We start from the raw sequence: 17,948 nt of genomic DNA, 5'->3' as shown, positions 1-17,948 counted from the left end.
CTTTTTTGGCAGTAAACAAAAAACATTTAAAGTATTATAAAACCGTATCTTCAATACTTCCATACCATTGTTAATTGTTTAAAACACAATCAGGACATTTGGATATTATTTGCTAAAGGTATCCCGTCTCTTATTTTATACAAACATGTGCAACTACTGTCATGCCAAGTTTTATCAACATGTTAAAAATTATGTTTATCTGCGTGACCTGCACAGAAAACAGTCTAATAGCGAAAGTAAATAGAAATTTACCATTTATCAGATCTAATGAATAGCTGAAAATTAGTACATCTGTTATAAGTGTATGGGATATTAAGTTCTTTGTTTGTGTTCAGTTATTAAGAGAGCGATACTAAAAAAGAAGGGGTTTGTAACAAATTTTACAGTTTAATGTTTAATTTATTTATTCATGTTTCCCAATTAAAATCTTCATTAAATAAAAACAGGTGTTCCAAGGTCTGCTGCGTGCACACAAAGATTTCCATGATACAAAACATAGCATGACAAGGTTGTGGATTCATGAATGTTTCAGAGTTTTCTCTGATCGCTTGGTTGATGCAAAAGACACAGAAAACTTCATTGGAATGCTAAGTGACAGACTTGGTGCTTTGTTTGATCAAACTTATCATAACTTGTGTCCGAACAAACAGCCTCCTGTGTTTGGTAAGAGAAATTTTACGTATTTACATTTTTACCTGTATGGATTAGAAAAAATGCTTTAAAGTTTTGTTCTATGTGGGTGAGGTCCCGCGGCATGGCATGCCATGAACGATTTAGGCCAGGATTGGCCCAACATCCAGCATGCTACAGCATAAGTTTAAAAAATAAATATTTATAGCTGTATGCTTGATGCTGCAACCATTGTGAACAAGATGCACTACATTTTTAAATATTTTTTTTAACTCAGTATACCTAGTTATTAATGTCTTATACAAATTGAATGTTATACAAAAAGAGAACAAAACATTACTAACTAGTGTTAAACTCGATATTTAAGAACAATGTTATAACAGTGGTAAAGCTGCTTTTTGCAAAATAAATTAGTTCGAAATAAAAACAAACACTTTTGAAAGGGGAATTCTTATTTTGCAATTTACATAACACTAAACTAAGATTTTAAATTCTATCTAGATTTATATCCACTTGTTGTTTAATGTTGTTGTCTTTAAAACACAGGTGACTTCCTAAACACAAATGAGGTTTATGAAGATCTTGTTGAGTTTGTTCTAGTGAAGAAGTATATGGAAGATCAGATGGAAGATTACAACATGACACCGGGTGTGGTGCCCATGGATCTTGTGTTGTTCAAGGATGCAATAGAACACGGTAATGTTCCTTATGGGTTAATATTTCAATATGTCAATATTTGTATGGTCGAATGGGAAAAGATGGGACTTCTTTTTATTCTATATTTTATCGTCCAATTTGTGCCTAGTAAACAAAGAACAATAAAAGAATTATAAACCTGTATCCTCGTGACTCTTATACACCGTTGTTAAATGTTTAAAAACGATTAGTACATCTGGATATTGTGTGTTAAAGGTGTCCTGTCTTTTCCCACCTTACTATATATATCATCATATTGCACATGGATGTCTTTATTGTGTTAAACTAATACCAAGCTAGATAATTAGGCTTCATTATATTGCCTCCGAAATCTCACATTAAAGACACAATATAACAATGCAATATATACCCTGTAATAACAACAACACTATAGTTTTATTAATAATCAAATTGAAACAATTACATGAACATATTATCGGATTATATTAGCATGGCATATTAACCTTGAACACAACTATTAGCATGCAAAATACATTGTTACATAGGGCGGGAACACATAATAATATTTTCAAGCAAAGCCATATTAGTTTTCGATTCACATTATCAACTGTATTTACCTATAAACATCAACTGTATTTACCTATAAACATCAACTGTATTTACCTATAAACATCAACTGTATTTACCTATAAACATCAACTGTATTTACTTATAAACATATTATTCAACTGTATTTACACATAAACATTGTTATTTTATTTGTGAATTTTGTTCTCTACATTTACATTCATAGCATTAATATAATATTTCTATTGATATAGTTGCTCGTATAATCCGTGTGATTCGTCAACCTCGTGGAAATATTCTCTTGATCGGAATAGGAGGTTCAGGGAGACAAAGCTTAGCGAGATTAGCAGCTTATATTTGTGAATACAGCACTTTCCAAATTGAAGTGTCGCGACATTACAGAAAGCAAGAGTTTAGAGATGGTGAATAGTTTTAATACTTCTTCGAATGTGCTCTAATCTATTTCTATTGACTATTTTTTCCTTTTAAATAAGCCTTTTTAGATTTTATTAAATCTTTTTAAGTGATTGGTCACAATTTATGCTAAATTTTTGGTAAAAATTCATGTTAAATTTAAACAATTTTGGTCAGAGTTTATGCTAAAAGCGATTGATCTCAGTTTATGCCAAGATTAAAAATTTACCTGACTTTGGTTTTTATGACTACATAACTTCATCAATCATATTTTGGGTGTTGTTTTATTCCAAAGATTTGAAGAGATTGTATTATCAAGCTGGTGTTGAAAACAAGCCAACAGTTTTTCTCTTTAACGACACGCAAGTGGTCGAAGAAATTTTCCTCGAGGATATTAACAACATTCTCAGTAGCGGGGAAGTCCCTAATTTATACAAGGTGCATATTTGTTTTTATTAAGATTATTTAAGGCAGCCGATGTTTTGGACACTAATATGGGGGAAAGTAACTTTTTTTACACTGATCATGGACCAAGTTACTGTCAAAATGAATTAACTTTATTTTTTTCTGTCGGTGCAGTGCAATTTTTTAAAGTATGTGATACTTTATATCAAATGTGATAAAAATATTCAAAAGAAGAAGCAAATGGTCATTAGTAAGCTAACAAAGTAATAATGAAACAGAATAAGCTTAATCTAATTTAACCATAAATGCATCATGATGATAAAAGTCAATTTCTTTGCTTCGTTCTCATCCAATTAAATTATGTTGAGCAGCCGTTTTTTAGTCAATTTATGTTGAATTAATTTTTTTTTTCGTTGAGCAGCCGTTTTTTAGTTAATTCATGTTAAATTAATTTTTTTTTTAATTTTTTTGAGCAGCCGGATGAATTTGAAGAAGTGAGGAATGAGTTGGAGGCGGATGCAAAGAAGGAAGCAATCGCTGAAACTCCGGATGCGATGTTCCGCTTCCTCATCGATCGAGTGAGAAACAATCTTCACGTCGCACTTTGTATGAGTCCTGTAGGAGAACTTTTCAGGTTGGTGGAAATATGGTGGTAGGCATGACTGTCTCATGGTCAACATGCGACCCGCAAAGAAAAGATGTGCGGCCTCAAAGCCAGCTGAATATTTTTTACTGAATTTATTTGATGTGACAATTAATTATAGCAGTTTTCTTTAGAAATTAATGCGCCTGAACTTCATATTTGTGCAAGGAGATAACCCCCCTTTTAATGTTAAAAGATCAAAAATAAAAAAGAAACTATTATTGTTCCATGCAAGCCTATGTTAAAAAGTGAACGGCTGCGTTTTCATCCTGTAATTTATACCCGGCTTTCCTGTAATAAAGGTTGCACACCTCTGATTTATCAAATGCTTGGTGGTTTAACTTGCTGGGTTATAATATAGGCTTTCTATTGCGAATTACGCAGAATAAAACTTTGTTATAAAACCTTTTTTTTCTATGACTGCTTGAACTAAATTTTGAAAGTGTCTCAGTTTGTTAATTATTTTATTGCAGATCTTTCAGTTAAACTACAGTGAATAAGTTTATATAAAATATTCTTTTCACAGAAATCGTATTCGGCAGTATCCTGCTTTTGTGAATTGCACAACAATTGATTTATTCACTGAATGGCCACATGACGCTTTATTGGAAGTCGCTGAGAAATATCTGGAAGGTCTTGATCTTGGTTCAAGTGAAGATGTAAGTAACTTCATGGATGACCAACTAATTAAAATTCCGTTGTACGAAATTTGGATCAGTTATTTATTTACTGTGTATTAACATCAGTAAGATGACCAACTAAATTTGTAAATTTCATTGTATGAAAGAATGAAATCAGTAATTCATATAATGTGTATTAAAATCATTTATTAGTTTAAAATTTGATTATGTTCCTCCAAATTTTTTTATGAAATATCTGCTGTCAGGTATTCAAATATTACTAACCCAAACTCCTTATGATTTAATTATTGTCATAGATCATAATTTATTCTTGTGAATTCAATTGTAAAATATTTTGTTACATTTAAACAAAACCTTTGAATTTTCTCCACTTAGATAAACAAGAATGTCGCTCAAATCTTCGTGACAATGCATCGCTCTGTTGTCACTTATTCCGAAAAACTTCTGTTTGAGTTAAAACGTCATAACTATGTTACTCCTACCAATTATTTGGAACTTGTATCTGGATACAAAGGGTAGGCAACTAGGCATCATGAATTTAACACCAGCGTAATATGAAAAAAGGAAGGTCATAATAAAATATATGTTAAAAATACACCAAGTGTGGCTGTTGTTATATTTAATGTGTTTTCAGTTACGAAATTGGGTAAGAAGTCTACATAATGTTATTTGACCTTTCAATGTTGAAGAATTGTAAACATTTTTCAGCTGTTTTGCATTTAAACCTATGTTTTAATAACATGAATGTGGATAAATATACTGATACCAATCTTCAATGGCAACATATTGCCTAATTTCTTTATTTTATTTCTTAGTTTGCTATTCGAAAAACGCAAAGAACTTGGTGACCAGGTCACGAAACTGAGGAACGGTTTGTTCAAAATTGACGATACAAGAGCTAAAGTTGAAGCAATGTCTATTGATCTTGAACAAGCAAAAACTAAAGTATGATTTGTATTAAAATGATATAATTACTATTTTATTAAATCTTTTTTGGATATGACTGCTATTATCATGTTAGCCACTTTAGTTGTCAGACGTTTTTTTTTAATATTGGCTGCAAATTCAGGAAGTCCATTAATATGCACTGTTTACAATGAAAGCAGTATAATTATAATAATATAACAACTTTATTTGTCTCTTTGATTACGAAAGCAAAGATTTAAAGATATTTTAAACAAAAAGACAGGATATGGCGACAAAACAACAGTCGTTAAAACCTGCTTACAACTGAAACATATTTACATTTAGTTAGAAGAAAACAGGCTTTTCTCTCATTATTGTCTAAAATCCTAGTTTTTTCCGTAATTCTGTTTCTTATATAATTTTGCCTTCATATTTGTTGTTTCTTAAGACTTAATATAAATATCTTTTTCAACCAATATTTGTTGTTTGTAATATAAATATATTTTTTCCTCAAACAGGTTGCTCAGTTTCAAAAAGAATGTGAAGAATATTTGGTGGTGATCGTGCAGCAGAAGAGGGAAGCTGATGAACAACAGAAGTCAGTTGCTGCGTATGGTGAACGTATACAAGCTGAGGAAGTTAAATGTAAAACAATGGCTGATAATGCACAGCGGGATTTGGATGAAGCAATCCCTGCTTTAGAAGAAGCAACTAAGGTAAAAATGATATGGAAATGCTATTTTAATCAAACAAAGCAGCCTGGTAAAAATTATATACATAATAATAATATTATAAATTTATTTGTCTCTTTGATTATGGTAGCGTAGATTTAGAAATACTCTAACAAAACGTCAGGATATAGCGACAAAAAATACACTTAAAACACACTTAATGTTAAACACATATTTACATTTAGTTTGAAGAAAATAAGCGTGGTCGCTACACCTAGCAGACAAACGAGCCATTTATGTTTAATTATTATCAAGTTAAACTTCATAGAAACAACAGTGTGCTTAAAGACACATGATGTTCAATATCCGACATTAAATTTAAAAATATAAAAATATTGATAATTACCATTTCAGCAAACAAGGCCATCCGGCATGTATGAAGAGAATTTTATATATTTTACATAAGCAACTGCTAACTGTTAATGCCAGAATTTAATTTCTTAACCCGACCAGGCGTTAGAAGCACTGAATAAGAAGGACATAACAGAAATTAAGTCGTACGGACGACCACCAGCCTTGGTTGAGATGGTGTTGCAAGCTGTCATGATATTGAGGGGAAGTGAACCAACTTGGGCTGAAGCTAAACGACAACTTGGTGGGAAAGAATAATATTTTGTTTAAACATATTATTTTTTTGTTGTTTTTTTTAATTGGTTTTAAATTTTTTTTATTAGTTTAATTTTTTTTTGTTAGTTTTAAATTTTTTAAATTGAACGGATACCATATTATCTGTTGAAAATAACCAAAAATTGATATAAAAACACCAAAAAAGAAAATAATATAACACTTGACTATGAATGTTTTTTTTTAAAGTTTAAACATTTAAATATCTTTATGTCTTGAATTAAAGCACGCTACTGTATATAAAGGTATATGTTCTTGTGATTATCAAAAAATTTTTTTTCAGGCGATCAGAATTTCATTAAACAACTTGTCAGCTTTGATAAAGAGAACATGTCGGATCGAGTTTTAAAAAAGATCGGACAACAATATGTTGCACATTCGGAGTTTCATGTTAGTTGAATGTTTCAATTATCACATTTGATATGTTAATTTTAAACTATCAAGAAGTTAATAACAAGTGGTGCAAACATGATAACAGTTAATTTTTGAAGTTTTCAAAAGCTATAATGACTCTTAGTACACATGTATAACTGGCAAGTTGAACACATTTTCAAAAATTATTAACACTTTTAAAGAATAAAATAAAAAAAACAACGGTATTAATAAAAATACCAATCGATTTGTATAATGATAATCAAAATATATGGTTCCTGTTTAGATGTGAAAAACCAACGATATTTTTAACAGGCTAATCTATACTGCTAATTTTCTAATCGAAAAATATAGTTGTCATTAACTTTTATGTAAACAAACAATATTTTTAACAGCCTGACAATGTGGGTCGTGTATCAGTTGCTGCCCAGTCACTATGTTTATGGGTTCGTGCCATGGAACTGTTCGGAAGGATTTACAGAGTGGTGGAGCCAAAGAGACAAAGATTGGATGCAGCGTTGGAACAACTTAAAGAGAAACAAGCTTCGTTGGCCGAAGCGAAAAGGAAACTTGAGGAAGTTACAGAGAAAATGGAGAACCTGAAAAAGCAGGTTGGGTAGCATGTAGCAAGAGCATTATTTTCACTTTTTTGCGTTCCCACTTATTGTATTTAAAATAAACAACAGTTTGTATTTATACTCAAAAAGTATATCCAGTGTGTATCTATTGTAGTATAAAATCTATTTAAAAAAATGAAAATAACTGCACATTTGTAAAACTGTTCACTGCACTTATAGTATGAGAAAAAATCAGCGGAGAAAGAAGAGTTGAAAAGAAAAGCTGAAGAAACTGAGTTGAAGCTGACAAGAGCTGGCAAACTGGTGGCTGGTGAGTTAGAATTTTAAAAGTCTCAAAAACTTTTTATAAAATGTTAAACTATAATTGTACGGGTTGTGTCTTTAATTACGCACACTTTTGTTTGCATTGGATGTTTAACTAAATAATAATTAAACATAAATGACTTGTTTGTTTACTAGGTGTAGCGACCATGCTTATTTTCTTCAAACTAAATGTAAATATGTTTTTAACTGTAAGCGTGTTTTAGCAACTGTTGTTTTGTTTCTATATCCTTTCTTTTCGTAATATATTTATTAATCTTCGCTGCCGTAATCGAAGAGAAAAATAAAAGTTCTTACTATTATTATACTAATTATAATAATGCAAAGGATTGGCTGGTGAGAAGATTAGATGGGAAGCAACAGCTGAGAACTTGGAAGAATCAATGGGATATCTGGTTGGTGATTGTCTTGTTGCTTCTGCTTTCCTATCATACATGGGACCTTTCCTTTCAAACTACAGAGATGAAATGGTTGACAAAATCTGGCTCAAACAGGTAATTCAGGTTTTTAAACTGAAATAACTAAGCTATTTTTACCAGTGAAAAAATATTTTATGTATATTCACACAGGTTCATGACTTACATGTTCCATGCTCCCCTAACTTTACATTCGCTGAGTTTCTATCAAAACCAACACAAACAAGGGAGTGGAATTTACAAGGATTACCTTCCGATGCTTTCTCAACTGAAAATGGTGTTATTGTTACTAGGGGCAACCGGTAAGAGACAGTTTAACAATTTTGAATTTTGATTAAATGACATTTGAGTTAAATTTAAAGTTATATTTATGTACTACTATGACTTGTGTCTACGTGAATTTGTTGAGTAGCTGTTACTTTCTGCAAAAATAATTGCATCCGAACAGTGCCCACTGAAGAATTATTCAAATTATCAATTACACAGTAACAAACAATTAAACACAAAGTTTAAAATTTGGTAACTCATTTGGTAGGAGTAAAAGGTGTATGAATTCATTGTGTATGCTGTACAGACACAAGCAACTTGTTAGTATATAATCCTTTTCCCAGTGTTGATAAATACATGATGATAAAGTTATTGTTACACAGTTGGCCACTAATGGTTGATCCACAAGGACAAGCAATTAAATGGATCAAGAACATGGAAGGTCGACGTGGTTTGAAACTTATTGATCTACAACAACATGATTATCTTCGTACACTGGAAAACTCAATTCAATTTGGATCACCAGTTCTTCTGCAGAACGTACAAGAGGAACTAGATCCCTCACTTGCTCCAATATTAAACAAAGCAATCACTAAAGTTGGTAGGTAGCTGCTACCATTGTGGGCGTATGTGTCTTTGGGCAAGACACTTAACGACAATTGCTACAACCCAGTGGTCACTAATGGGTTGTCCAAATTATCAGCCACTCATAAAAACAAAAAAATCCTACTAAAATAAAATCATCCACAAAGTTACATACTTGGTAACTTGTAAGCTGGCACGAGGTGTATGAAACAGAACACACGTGTAATAACAACTGTAGTTTTCCGGCCACGCAAGGATAAAGTTAGTTACATACATTCACAGAACACAGTACGCGGGGTAGTTTAAATACCACAATGTTTAACTGATAGTCATAAACACATGGATGGTATAGCACAGTGGTGGAAGAGCTTAGCCCTGTACCTAGAGACCTTAAAGGATACCAGATTCTGAGTTTAAAAGTGCTATAATTGCGAGTGTATGTGTCCTTGTGCAAAACAATTAACAATAATTGCTTTGACCTTTCAACCCAGTGGTCATTGGACAAAGTTTCAGCTGTACTAAAATAAAAAGACAAAAACTATAACTGGCAAGGGGTTTATGAAATAGAACATCTCTGTTGTAACTTTTAAGTTCTCACCACACAATTATTAATTAGGTTTAAATCTCATGCAGGTGGTCGTATGTTGATCAAGCTTGGTGACAAAGAGGTCGAATACAACACTGACTTCAAGTTCTATATCACAACCAAGTTATCCAATCCTCACTACGCACCTGAGATATCAACTAAGACAAGCATCGTTAACTTTGCGGTGAAGGAACAAGGTTTAGAGGCTCAGTTGCTTGGTACTGTGGTTCGGAAAGAAAGACCCGAGCTGGAGGAACAGGTTGATAAAACTTGATAAAAAAAAATTTTTGTGTTAATTTTTATTTTAAATGTTTTGAGTTGTTTTATATTGTTTTGAACATTTTTTGGTTAAATTTCGAATTGCTTTTTATCATATTCTATTTAATTTTTTTCTGATCTTCTGTTTTCATTTAATCCACAGAAAGATAGTCTGGTCATTAACATCGCTTCTGGGAAGAACAAACTCCAAGAGCTGGAAGATGAGATCCTCCGTCTCCTCAATGAAGCTCAAGGATCACTCCTGGATGATGAGCAACTCGTCAACACTCTTCATTCTTCCAAGACAATCTCAGCTGAGGTGTCGGAACAACTTCAAGTCTCCGAACAGACAGAAAAGAAGATTGATGCTGCAAGAGAAGTGAGAATGTGGATCACTTATTTTAATATGTCTTCATAATTTTGATGTTTAAGACCTAACTAGCGGAAAATACACAGGATGCTAAACATATTTTATTCCATTTACCTATTTTATTCAAAATTCCATTAGATCTAAAATCATAACCCAAAGTATTCATTATATATTCAGCTATTTTTACACAACTGTGAGCTGTATAAAGATTTCAAAGCACTGGCCTTAAGACAGTGGGGAAAAAAAAGCAATTTAACGAATATGTTAATGTAAAAAAATATTGCTTGTGTTGACAAGTATATCAATGCATCAGTCCTATGGAAAACTACACAGTTGTCTTCCTGTTTTAAAATCTGTGCTTCCTTTAAAACAAATTTTGTATTGACAGCTTTGACAACGTTTTGTCAGAAATATTTTTTTGATTTAGTAATATGCATGACAGTTCATATGTAATAAGTGTTTTTTTAAATGCAGGGTTACAGACCTTGTGCACAACGAGCTTCTATTCTGTTCTTTGTATTAAACGACATGGGAAGAATTGATCCGATGTATCAGTTCTCGCTCGACTCTTTCATTGATCTCTTCAATCAATCGATTGATAAAAGTCAAAAGAGTCCTAAACTTGAAAACAGAATAAATAACTTGAATGAATACCACACATATGCTGTATACAGGTAAAATACTAGAATCTATACAAGCTATTTACATTGCTTTCTTTCAATGCTTTTCCTAATTGATGTATATATGCAGAGGTTGCCCAAACTCAAGTATGCATTATATGAGCTGACTGTGTTCGATTCAGGTTGAGCTTTTTTTTAATAATTTATTGTTCTGTGAAGTTTAATTGTACCCATGAGTGGATAAAGCTAATTATGATTATAAATTACTTTAAGTGATCTTAATTACTTCAGTAGTAACTAATGGGTTGTCCAAATTATCAGCCTTACATAAAATAATAATATATGTATATAAATAATCTCCCATAACACACATGGTAACTCCTGGCACAAGGTGTATGAAACAGAACATCCATGTTATAACGACTGTCGTTTTCCGGCCACGCGAGTATGTAGCAAGCTACATTCATTCACATTCAAGAGAACAGAAACCACAAACTAGGAAAAGTATTTGACATATAATATAACACATCAAATATTGTGTTGTAGTACATGTTATTAACAGATACATGAGGTGTATAAATCAGAACACCCATGTTATAACAACTGTTGTTTTTCGGCCACAGGATATAAAGCAAGTTTAACTCATTTTATTTATGTTGTTAACAGATACACGTGTCGTGGATTGTTTGAAATGCACAAGATGCTCTTCAGCTTCCAGATGTGCGCAAAGATCCTCGAATCTGCATCCAAGATCAACATGGATGAATACAACTTCTTCTTACGTGGAGGAGTGGTGAGTTCAAATAAACATTTTGAAATATTTTTCTTGCATTTAAACTTTGACATAGTTGAAAACATCTTTTCCTCATTTAGAAATTAAATTTTAAAAAAATGAAAAAAAATAAAAAACTAAAATTGTGTTTTTGTTTTTTTAGACATCATTTATATAATGATAAAGTTTAAACTTTTTTGTTTTATTCTTAAAAAAAACAAATGTTGCTTTAAAAATACTAAAATTCCTATGGCATAATTAGGTGTTAGATAGAGAGGGTCAGATGGACAACCCATGTCCCAATTGGCTTGCTGATTCATGCTGGGATAATATCACCGAACTTGACAAGCTTACCAACTTCCATGGTATAATGACATCATTTGAGCAATATCCACGAGATTGGCACGTTTGGTTTACAAGTCCTGAACCTGAGAATGCTCCTTTACCAGGTTAGATGGTTGGCCATATTTAGTCTTTTTACCCAATTTTGTGGTTTTATTTAAAAACAATTTTATATTAAAAAACTGTGATTTTATTTAAAAACTGATTTTATTTAAAAATAAATTATGATTGTTGTCGAAATGTATGCTCAATGGTTAGAGTGCTAATGCTCAAAAAGTAGTTATTGCTACCATTGTTAGTATGTGTGTCTTTGAACCATTGACATGCTTTCACCTATCAGTCACTAATGAATTGTACACATTATCGGCTATAGATAAAAATAAGACAAAAGAACCAAAAATCAGTTACTCACAAAATACATTTTTTTTGCCCTTATTTCTGTAGTACAACTGAATCACTAAGACAGAAATTCTAAGTTAATATATTGACAGGTTCAATAAACAACCATATTAAATGCTTTGTAAATAATGTGTTAAATGCTTAATAATGCTTTGTAATATCGTTCATTCTTTCATATTAAATACTTTGTAACATTCCAGGGGAATGGGAGAACTCGTGTAATGAATTGCAACGCATGGTGATCGTTCGTTCTTTACGTTCTGATCGCGTTTCATTCTGTGCCACAAGTTTTATTGTGAATAATCTCGGCGCAAAGTTTGTTGAACCTCCTGTGCTTGATATGAAGCAAGTGGTGGATGATAGTACAACCAGATCTCCTCTTATATTTGTTCTTTCACCTGGTGTGGTAAGTATTGTTAAGACTACTTTTTTACTTCTGCTATCAGGCATAGTACAAATAATATATTAGTGGCTCATTTGGTATAAAAACATAGTGTATTTCCAACATTTCGTCTGCCATACGACAAGACGCCAGGGAATGATGAAGTGTCGCTGTATGGCAGACAAACGTTGGAAATACACTACGTTTGGAGCGGTAACACAGTTATCACTGTGGCCAAAATAATTATCCACATCTGGTACACATAAAACATTTAGCAAATCATCAGTTCCAAACAAATTTGTTAAATAAACTTCTTATATCATTACAGGATCCAACCAGTGGATTACTTCAACTTGCTGAGCAATGTTCGATGGCTCATAGATTCCACGCTTTGTCTCTTGGTCAAGGTCAAGCTCCAATTGCAACAAGGTAGTGTATAAACATACAACGCCAATAAATGAATGTAACTTGCTTTATTGTGGCGTGGCTGGGAAGCAGCAGCCGTTATAACACGGATGTTCTGTTTTATACACCTTATGCTAGTTTACGAGTTACCATGAATGTTACATTGTGGATAAATATTTTTGGGGCATTTTTTTTTGTATAGCCAATAATTTGGACAACCCATTAGTGACCCCTGGGTTGGAGCAATTGCCATTAGAGGGTCACACCAACGAAAAATCAAAATTTGTGTATTGATAGATATGCTCAAATGTGATCTAAATGTACCATCATAGTTTTAAAATAGGAAACAGCTTAAAAAAAAAAGACTTTTAAAACCGCAAAATCGACCGCCGGAGTAAAAAAAATTGGCTAGGTATGCCCCAAACTCTGCTATAAGTTTCACTTTCAGTCGAAAATAAATAAGTACTTCATTTATTTGTTTGTATATAGAATGATCAAGGAAGGCGTCAAAGAAGGAAACTGGGTGTTCTTGGCTAACTGCCACTTGTCACTTAGTTGGATGCCACAGCTTGATAAACTTGTAGAACAACTACAGGTAATGACTTGACATATATCTTACAGCAAATACCTAATCATTGGTTAGTTGGAGCTTTATTTATTATTATTCCATATAAATAAACAGGTTGAAGAGCCTCACAGTGACTTTAGGTTGTGGTTAAGTTCGTCTCCTCATCCAGACTTTCCAATCTCTATTCTTCAAGTTGGTATTAAAATGACAACAGAACCACCCAAGGTTGGTGTGCATTGTATAGATCAAACCATGTTTGATGACCAATCGTTTATGACAAAGTTTTAACATGTGTTGTAGAAAATCGTAAAATAGTTGATTTTTAATTTTTTGAAATACTGCAAATCTTTGCATTTATAGTAGTTTAACTTCTGATTTAGATTTTTGTTTTAATTTCCTCAAAAATTTATAATGTAAAACTACATGGTCTGTCAACTGAATCTTTAGGTACTTATCTTATGCTATTTCTATATTTGACAATAGGTTAATATTGTTTTAAAATGTTTTAAATTTGTCCACAGGGTTTGAAAGCAAATATGAAACGTTTGTATCAACTTATCACTGAGCCTCAGTTTGCGCGATGCACCAAACCAAGCAAATATAAAAAACTTCTTTTTGCTCTTTGTTTCTTCCATTCACTTCTTATTGAACGAAAGAAGTTTTTAATGCTTGGGTGGAACATTGTTTATGGCTTTAACGATTCAGACTTCGAGGTGAATTAATATTTATTGTTTTAAATTATTTTACAATGTGATTTTTATTATTTTAAAAAAAATTTTGGTTTTTAGTAAAAGTTTTCAATTTGTTCACAACAAAATTTAAAATATTACAATTTCAAAGTTCTAATAAAAAAATTTCTAACAGGTATCGGAAAACCTACTTTCAATATATCTGGATGAATATGAGGAAACGCCATGGGATGCACTGAAGTATTTGATCGCTGGTGTTAATTACGGAGGTCACATCACTGATGATTGGGACAGGAGATTACTTCATAGTTACATCAACACAACATTCAACAACGAATCTATATCAACTGCATTTTACAAGTAAAAACAAACAACATGTGTTGGTTTCTATTCTATGTGGGTGAGGTCCCGCACCGTGGCACATCATGGGTCCTAGGATTTGGGCCACGGTTGGCTCATTACCACTACACCCGATGTGTTGGTTTGAAAATTATAAATTAATTTTGGCGTTTAGCAATATTCGTTTTAATATGAAACAGTCTAAATATTTTATCTGTTGCATTTAAAATGAAGGGCGGTTCTATAAATTAAAACTTTTTTTACTTTTTGTTTTCTACTCAACTGTTTTAATATAAAATTTATAAAAATACCAGTTTTATAACACAGGCTTACAGATTTTACAGATACAAACAAAAGTATATATCAATATACTTTGTTCTCCATTTGTGTTAAACAGAAAAGTAGAAAACTAAAACAATATTTTACATTAAAGAGTTTTTTCTTTTCCTGCAGATTATCCACCATGGATACTTACTATATTCCAAAAGATGGAGGATTAGGAACATACAAGGAATACATCAGCATGCTTCCCAATGTTGATAACCCTGAAGCATTTGGTCAACACCCCAACGCAGATATTGCTTCACAAATCACTGAAGCACGAACACTGTTTGAAACATTGCTTTCACTTCAACCAAAAGTTGCCACGACGACAGGTGTTAGTCAGGAAGACAAGGTAATTGGTTGATTATCTTTGCTTAATTTTAACATAATATACATTACATAAGCCATTCCTATTTTTATACTCCATTTTTTGTCTTTGATAAAAATTAAAGAAAAAATTCAAAATTATAAAAAATTGTAAACCAAGACATTTTACCAAAATAACTCATTACACATTTGTAGGTGCTTGATCTGGCTGCAAATGTGTTGAAGACAATTCCAGATGTAATTGATTATGAAGGAACAGCAAAGATTTTATCGGATGATCCAAATCCTTTAAATGTTGTATTATTGCAGGTGAAATACAGTTATGTTTTATTCACATATATATGCATACTTTATGATTGAATAAGAGTTACTTTTTATTAAACTTTGTGAGTATTGTTTGATTTATTCTGTATTGTAGACAATTTAAACAACCCATTAGTGACCACTGGACCCACAGTGCTTCATTAATTTACTCTAATGCAATACTTTTTTCATTCCTTTTTTATTATTTTTGCAGGAAATTGAAAGGTACAACAGTTTGCTTGTAATCATGAGACAATCACTTATTGATTTGGAGAAAGGAATCCAGGGTTTGGTGCTGATGTCTTCAGACCTTGAGGAAACTTTCCAGTGTATATTTGAAGGCAGGGTACCTTCCATGTGGGAAAAGGTAACCATGTCAATTTAAACCTAGAAATATTTTATTAATTTTATAACTGCAGACTTTCCCATCAATGAAACCACTTGGAGCATGGACAAGAGATTTAGTTGCCAGGGTTGAGTTATTCGCAAAATGGGCGGAAACAGCTCATCCTCCAACAATATTCTGGATGTCAGCGTTTACGTTTCCTACAGGATTCCTCACAGCAGTGTTACAAACATCTGCTCGTGCAAATGCTGTGAGTTTTGTAATAATTATGAACTTTAATTAACAAATAGTACTCTAAAATGTGGCCTTGAAGCAGTTCATTACTTCAATATTAACTATTGATAAAATTTCTTTTAGTGAAGTTTCGTTGTTTCATTAATGTCCATTTTGTAGATCAGTGTCCTGTTTCAAACTGGCTTCTGCTTTGTACTCGTTTTCCACACTTTTCTCTCATATAGACCAATAACTTGTATGTTTTCAGAAACAGTGCTTTGTCCCTATATCTTGTATTTAAGTTCTTGTTTATTACTTTAATTCATGATTGTTCCAGGTTTCTGTTGATTCCTTATCGTGGGAGTTTGTTGTTTCCACTGTTGATGACAATCACATTACTTCACCACCAAGAGATGGAGTTTGGGTGAAGGGACTTTTCCTTGAAGGAGCAGGTTGGGACAAGAAAAATTCATGTTTGGTTGAAGCCAACCCCATGCAACTAACATGTGCTATTCCAACTATCCATTTTAAACCAAGCGAAGCCAAGAAAAAATCTGGGAAAGGTAACATATTTTGTTTATTTTAATTTTAGTTTAATATTTAAAAATAGTTGAAAACAGTTATTATTTTCAAAATTTCAAGATTTTTTGTCTCAAATGTTGCAAGTTTGTGTTAAATAGAAATAAAAAAATGTTTTTTTTCTAATCTTTTGTCACAACCTATCAGCATTTTTACAAAGGGTCTTTTGGGCTTAAATCACCATGTCTATGTTTTTTCTAATCTATTTTTCCCATTCTTAACCCAATAATATAATACACAGGAATATACAGTTGTCCGTGTTATTACTTCCCTAACCGCGCTGGATCTTCTGGTAGAAGTTCGTTTATTGTGGCTGTTGATTTGAAAGCTGGTTCATCCAGTTCTGATCATTGGGTGAAACGTGGGACGGCACTTCTTATGTCACTGGACCACTAACTTCAATGTTTTAGTTTGTTTCGTAAAAAAGTTTGAGATTGCATTACTACATTCCACTGTTGTTTATATTTTGTGCAGAGAAATTTATTAAAGTTTTATTTTGTTGTGAATACAATTTTTATACAAACAAAGACACACCGCATTACTATATGTATGTGTTACATTAGTTACAAACATACTCGGCAAACTCTGCTTCAAGACAAAGCATTTCTTTCCCAGTTTTATCGCATCCAACTATTTAGGGTATTTAATGCAAGGTCAATCTCGTGCACGTTTAGGAGTTATCACGTATGTGATTTTGTGGGTGATTGGCTTTTATGTTCGTTTGTTTTTCTGTAAGTCAGATAATTTAAAAAACTTCATAGCGAAAATGTAGGAACAGAAAGTTAATACCGTATTCTTGAGGTTAAACGAACTTCATTTATTCAATCGCATTTTATCACAGAAATAAAAAAGAATAGAAGGCGCATCTCCAATGTCGGCAAAGGAGAGAGCACGATACACTGTCTCTCGTTTGCGGGTCGTTCCCGTTTACTATTGTAGCCAATGGAGTCGATGACGTTTTGTGTAGTTTTTCTTCGTTTTTTGACTTAATTTAAAGTTATTGTGTAAAAAAAACTATTTTCTAATATATATATATTTCTAAAAAACCGTTTGTTTGAAATTTTTAATTAATTTTTTTAAATAATTAAATTTCCTAAACAAGTGGTAAACTGTAAGCGTTAACGTACCAAATAACTAAACTAGCCTAACAAACTTGAATAGTTGGTGTAGTTTTTAAAATAAACAGCTAAAACCTTCCAAAAATACTATGCGGCTATCTTTTACAATGGAGACGAAGGGAAATGGGGACGGAGTTGGCGGTCACGTGAATAGAAAAAAAGAATATATCACGGTTTTGAGCAGTTGCGCGTTCTACTCTTTTTTATTTCTGTGCATTTTATTATTATTTTTGGCGGGAACTTTAATCAAT

At 32.3% G+C, this 17,948-nt stretch overlaps 1 protein-coding gene across 1 annotated transcript in view; it reads left to right on the top strand.

Moving 5' to 3' along the window:
- The window catches only part of LOC149741738 (dynein axonemal heavy chain 2-like), a 45,932-nt gene extending 28,815 nt beyond the window's left edge, over window positions 1-17,117 (top strand). The window contains exons 53-85 of the mRNA XM_089890655.1: window positions 447-663; window positions 1,177-1,326; window positions 2,109-2,276; window positions 2,564-2,706; window positions 3,150-3,307; window positions 3,843-3,975; window positions 4,333-4,472; window positions 4,773-4,902; window positions 5,382-5,579; window positions 6,048-6,189; window positions 6,502-6,608; window positions 6,986-7,201; window positions 7,388-7,478; window positions 7,817-7,983; window positions 8,059-8,207; window positions 8,556-8,773; window positions 9,391-9,602; window positions 9,765-9,980; window positions 10,446-10,645; window positions 11,258-11,384; window positions 11,626-11,812; window positions 12,305-12,510; window positions 12,815-12,915; window positions 13,381-13,486; window positions 13,574-13,684; window positions 13,981-14,172; window positions 14,324-14,508; window positions 14,941-15,163; window positions 15,334-15,447; window positions 15,656-15,808; window positions 15,861-16,037; window positions 16,338-16,563; window positions 16,821-17,117. Coding sequence (XP_089746781.1) covers window positions 447-663; window positions 1,177-1,326; window positions 2,109-2,276; window positions 2,564-2,706; window positions 3,150-3,307; window positions 3,843-3,975; window positions 4,333-4,472; window positions 4,773-4,902; window positions 5,382-5,579; window positions 6,048-6,189; window positions 6,502-6,608; window positions 6,986-7,201; window positions 7,388-7,478; window positions 7,817-7,983; window positions 8,059-8,207; window positions 8,556-8,773; window positions 9,391-9,602; window positions 9,765-9,980; window positions 10,446-10,645; window positions 11,258-11,384; window positions 11,626-11,812; window positions 12,305-12,510; window positions 12,815-12,915; window positions 13,381-13,486; window positions 13,574-13,684; window positions 13,981-14,172; window positions 14,324-14,508; window positions 14,941-15,163; window positions 15,334-15,447; window positions 15,656-15,808; window positions 15,861-16,037; window positions 16,338-16,563; window positions 16,821-16,975 — 5,418 coding nt within the window. The 3' untranslated portion in view covers window positions 16,976-17,117. The remainder of the gene's footprint in view (window positions 1-446; window positions 664-1,176; window positions 1,327-2,108; window positions 2,277-2,563; window positions 2,707-3,149; window positions 3,308-3,842; window positions 3,976-4,332; window positions 4,473-4,772; window positions 4,903-5,381; window positions 5,580-6,047; window positions 6,190-6,501; window positions 6,609-6,985; window positions 7,202-7,387; window positions 7,479-7,816; window positions 7,984-8,058; window positions 8,208-8,555; window positions 8,774-9,390; window positions 9,603-9,764; window positions 9,981-10,445; window positions 10,646-11,257; window positions 11,385-11,625; window positions 11,813-12,304; window positions 12,511-12,814; window positions 12,916-13,380; window positions 13,487-13,573; window positions 13,685-13,980; window positions 14,173-14,323; window positions 14,509-14,940; window positions 15,164-15,333; window positions 15,448-15,655; window positions 15,809-15,860; window positions 16,038-16,337; window positions 16,564-16,820) is intronic.
- The last annotated feature ends 831 nt before the right edge of the window (window positions 17,118-17,948 follow it).

Source organism: Ciona robusta, chromosome 1 (assembly GCF_009617815.1).
Source record: "Ciona robusta chromosome 1, ASM961781v2".
Classification (NCBI taxonomy): Eukaryota; Metazoa; Chordata; class Ascidiacea; order Phlebobranchia; family Cionidae; genus Ciona; species Ciona robusta.
The sequence above is the reverse complement of the archived record's forward strand: the minus strand, read 5'-3'. Positions and strand labels throughout refer to the sequence as shown.